The sequence below is a fragment of the Myotis lucifugus genome, unplaced genomic scaffold (genome assembly GCF_000147115.1).
Source record: "Myotis lucifugus unplaced genomic scaffold, Myoluc2.0 scaffold_5, whole genome shotgun sequence".
Taxonomy (NCBI): domain Eukaryota; kingdom Metazoa; phylum Chordata; class Mammalia; order Chiroptera; family Vespertilionidae; genus Myotis; species Myotis lucifugus.
The window spans coordinates 7,116,883-7,121,831 of NW_005871053.1; the positions used below are offsets into that span (position 1 = coordinate 7,116,883).

General features: G+C 48.4%; 1 protein-coding gene across 1 annotated transcript in view; it reads right to left on the minus strand.

Moving 5' to 3' along the window:
• Window positions 1–1,853: 1,853 nt before the first annotated feature.
• Window positions 1,854–4,949, minus strand: part of HOXD13 (homeobox D13) — a 4,170-nt gene continuing 1,074 nt past the window's right edge. The window contains exons 2-3 of the mRNA XM_014446609.2: window positions 4,375–4,918; window positions 1,854–3,624 (exon numbers count right to left, since the gene is read on the minus strand). Of these exons, the coding sequence (XP_014302095.2) occupies window positions 3,374–3,624; window positions 4,375–4,918 (795 nt within the window). The 3' untranslated portion in view covers window positions 1,854–3,373. The remainder of the gene's footprint in view (window positions 3,625–4,374; window positions 4,919–4,949) is intronic.

Here is a 4,949-nt window from a genome sequence, read left to right on the forward strand (position 1 = left end):
CCCCCCCCCCCCCCCCCCCCCCCCCCCCCCCGACTAAAGATAGAAAAGAACTAAGTGAGACACAGAAAAGACTAGAACTAGATTCTTCCTTCTCCTCGGCTCCACCGCCCCACCTCATCTCCTGAGTTTATGATTTCCGAGGGCCCGCAGGCAAAGCTGTATGCGTGGAGCCGGGAGCTGGGTGCAGGGCAGGCGGGCGGCGCGGGGGAGGAGGCAGGAGCTCCGCGGGTGAACTGGAGAATGGGAAAGGAAATGGGGCCGTGGAGTTAGTCGGCGAGCTCCGCCAATGCCGCCAACTGCCCAGGAGATGGCGAGCGAGCTCCACGCCTGGCGAGGCGCCGCCGCACGGTCAAGATCAACAGCGAAGGGCGGCGCAGCCGGCCCGGCGTCTCCAGCCCGTGCAGTCACCGCGCACCGCCGTGGCGGCCGGGCTGGCCGGGACCGCGAAGCCAGAGGGACTCCGCGGGCTGCCGGCACGGGCAAGCGTCGCCGCCGCCCCTTTGTCGGGCGGGGTGTCCCGGCTCCACAGCCTCCTTCGCCCCTCGAACCACGCGCAGTCGCGCGGCCTCGATCCTCCACCCGTGGCGCTCGGGACCTGCCGGGTTTCGGGGGCGCTCTCCGTGGGGCCTCTCCGTCTGCACCCGAAGGCAAGGCCTCTCCCCGAAGCTCCCAGCGCTTCGCGGCGTCCCGCGGGCCTCCTTTCCTGCACTTAGCCCACCGACCAGCTCCTCTCCTCCCTCCTCCCTTCGGAATATAAAAGGAATTCATATAAATAACCAAGTCTTCATCTGTTATTGATTTAGCCGTCAATTCAAATTCCGCCAGGAGAGCGTTTAAGCGCAGTTTTAATCTTCAGCAAACCTCCCATTCTCTTAGGCGGAGGGAAACTACAGATGAAAGGAAAACCTCGAGGCAATCCCCCCCGCATGCACTCATTCTTACAGGAAACCTGAGAAATGGACCCAGGAAATGGAGTACGGGCCCCTGAATCTGGAAGTTACCAAAAAAGAAGGTGAGGAAAACGACGATGGAGAAGGGAAAACAGGCCCGTTTCGGATGAAAACACCTCTTATGAGAAAAACAGAAAATGTTAGTAATTCTCCCCAAAGTGGAAGGTCGGGCATGTTGTGGCCCCATTTTCAGGGGTTCTTTCTTCTCCAGAGATTGAATCGTGGTCCCTTTTCCTTCTCCTCTTCTTCCACCTCCTCCTCCCTCAGTGTGTGTGTGTGTGTGTGTGTGTGTGTGTGAGAGAGAGAGAGAGAGAGAGAGAGACTCATTATTTAAATCAAGTTGACCACCCCACAATCAGTTGCAAGATATGAGAGAAATCAAGCCCTGCCAGAGAAAACGAAAGTAGCTTGGAACCTCAGCTCTCTGCGCTTTCTCTGGCAGATCCCTAAAGGAGCCCTCCCACCAGAAGAGTTTACATACTGTGTGAGGTTTTAAACATCTGTATCGAGCTTACATTCCAAAAGTTAGCAACCACTAAACTGATTGTGCCTGGGTGTTAACAACGAAGAGGCACCCCATCCCTAAAGGGCCACTTCCCTGAGAGGCAAAGAGAAAGTTCTTAATGCCTAAAGTTTGTGTACAGAGGTTTAGGGTGTATAATTATGGCTTCAGTCCTCAACTGCTGTGTGCAGGCAGCCGAGAGAAGGCGATAAGGCAAAAGCTGAAATGTTTCCTTTTCAATGGCCAAATATGGGTATGTCTAATTTCAAGACCTTCCTAGAGTAGATAGATATTTATAACAGCCTTTCTACGAAGAAAACCTCCAAGTGAGCATGTTTTTCTGTACCCAGGCACATACGTATTGATTTTAAAAATAAAACTGTGTGCATAAACTGATAATGTTCAAAGAGAAGTAAAATTTTATTGGAGATGTTTTTGAGGTGGTCTGGTAAAAAAATATCATTTTAGACACCACAAGTTATATCCTCATTTAAAGTCATCACTGTTTATGTTAAAGCCACGGGAAGTGGGGAGGGGTGGCAGAAGTGGGGAGGAGGGGGTTTCCAGAGATGGTGTTGAGTGTTTATCACCCATAGGAAACATCATAGTGTTTCGGATAACAAAATTTTATAATAAATAAGAATAGTTTCTAGAGGCAACATAAGCTTGGGAAAGAAAACAAATGTATAAAGACTCAGAGGAAATAAGAGAGTTCTGTTTATTTGCATCTCCCTAGGAGTAAAAAGTGATATTTAAATGCCTGAAGCACTGCTCATGTATCCCAGCTCACAGACATTTCATCTACAAAAATAATCTCTCAGTCACATAAATATGCAGCACTTTAAAAGTAGTTATCACTTTCAGAAACATCTTTTTTTCTTCTTCTTCTTGAACCTTAGAGCCCCACAATTTTTGCATTTGTTAGATGTTTTATAGCTCTGAGAGAGGCCCAATACATTTGTTCAGATAGTCAAATTCTTCAGTGGGTTCCGGGTAAAAATTCCCACTCATGGTCATATTAATTTAGCCTTTTTTTCTGGGGATGGAGGAGATGGCCTCAATTCTAGTCCCATAGACTGGAAGCCAAGGAGAGGGTTGCATTTAGGTCATCCACATTTAGATACCTCTGACAATTGCAGCCATTGAAATATTTGCATCTAGAGCTGGAGTAATAAAGGCATCCACGAGGACACATTATTTTCAAATTAAAGATTATCAAAGCACATGTCTACAAGGTGTATTAAACACATACAACTACAACAGCAAGTGAAAGACCCAAAGTCGAATAGATTGTCTTCATCCCAATATCAATACAAACTCTACTTAATGAGGTGGCTTTTAAAGCCATCACAGTACCTCCAGCCTCCTCTCTTTAGACATTCCCAGTGACCCTAGAGCACTGCCTGCCCAGAGCTGTTTTCACTTGCTTCAGGGCAATTGCTGAGAGGTAATTATTCAATTACCCAGTCACAGGATATGAATGACTACAGACTTTTTGCCCTAATGGATTATGAAGAAAATCAGTGCTGGAAACAGGCATTTAAAGTGATTTTAAAAAAATAAATCCCAAAAATCAGAATGGCACTTCTGAAATTCATTGGGGCGGGGGAGGGTATTAAAAAATACTTCAAGTCCTTTATACTGGCCTGGAGGGAGAAACAGAACATTAAAAAGTCATAAAAAACAAACCTAGAAAAGAACAAAATCAATAATAAACAATTAAACAGAAACAGAACTACAAAGTCAGGTTGGATAGCAAAAAGTTTTAGAGCAAGATAAGGGGAAGAGAGAAAAACAATTCACAAAATGTGCCATTACTGGCAGGGGGGTGGAGGGAATTAAATACATATTCAAGTCTTTCCAAAGGTCTTTTGGAGACAACGGAAAGCATTTAAACGCTCTGTGGCCAATCTGGCCCACATCAGGAAACAGTATCTTTGAGCTTGGAGACGATTTTCTTGTCTTTCACTCTCCGGTTCTGAAACCAAATGGTCACTTGTCTTTCGGATAGGTTCGTGGCAGCCGAGATCCGCCGCCTCTTGTCCTTGTTAATGAACTTGTTAATGGCATACTCGTTCTCCAGTTCTTTGAGCTGCAGTTTGGTGTAGGGCACCCTCTTCTTCCTCCCACGACGGTAGACACACATGTCTGGCTGATTTAGAGCCACATCCCCTGGTATGAAAAAATAGCACGGGAAAAATTAGACCAGAATATCTACAGCACCTAGCTGGGGACTGTGTGTGTATATGTTTGGAGGGGCTACAGGGACTAAAGAAAGCCAGGCTGTTTTTACATTTTATTATTATTTACACAGACATTATTTACATGTTATTAAAGAAAGATTATTTACACTTCAAAGTGAAGGCCTATTTGATGGATCATCATGGTTTCTCAAACCGGCATCTTAACAAGCCTGCGATTTTTTTATGACATGGTTATTGGGGACGTTCATAAGGACAGTTTCAGCAAATACCCGTTGTGCACATACAAACCATACACAGACTTTAAAAAAAAAATGCAGGCTGTTTGTCCAGGCTTCGATTTCTTGTGTTCCTGTGTTTGAAACTTGTGAGCTTTAGTGGTTACTCTGGGGCATTCATGTCCTTGAAAAGGAGGGCGCAACTCTGTGACACCTCTTTGGGGAAGGGGGACCACGGCCCCGACTGAGCAAAGGGCACGCAAAGACGTTCAACTTTAGGAGAAAAAAAAAAAAGGCCTGTATCCGTACATAAAATGAAAAGGGTTGTGAGAGAGTTTAAATCCAAGGAGGAATTTACAGATTTCATACTAACTGGGTTAACCCTGGTTGGGCAAGGACAGGCGCCCACTCCCAAGTAGGGGCATGCACTCCAAGTCCTTTCTTTTCCTTCTTTCCCTCCCTCCTGTCCTCCCTCCATTCCCCCTGCCCCCCAATGTCCTTACCTGGAAAGGATGATTTCCAAAAGTGGGAGCCCTGTGGCTGGTCCTTGGCGCAGTACACCTGGCTGTTCCACCCGTTGGCCAGCGTCCAGGACTGGTAGCCCTCCATGGAGATGTACGCCTCGTGCCGAGGCTCCCCGGAGCCGAAGGTAGACACCATGTCGATGTAGCCAGGCACGTGCTGGTAGGGGCTCGTGTAGCCCTGGTAGAAGGACACCTCCTTGGCTCGCGCCGGCACCTCGTTGGCCGGTACGCTGCTGCTTGCCAGGCCCGACACGTCCATGTACTTCTCCACCGGGAATCCTCCCAGCGAGGAGTGCGGCGACGACTTGAGAGCATTCTGCTGTAAGCCCATACCGTGCGACATGCGGCAGCTATAGTAGCCGTTGCCGAAGTGGTAGCCGTAGCCCAGAGCCGGGGCGCCCGGGGGCGCTGCAGCGGCCGCCCCGGGCGCAGGGCACTCTTTGGCCGAGGGAGCCTCCGGGCGCGCTGAGACCACAGCCGAAGAGGATGACGACGAGGCTCCTGGCTTTGAGATTCCACCCACCTGTCAAATCGTGACGCTCGGCTATATATCA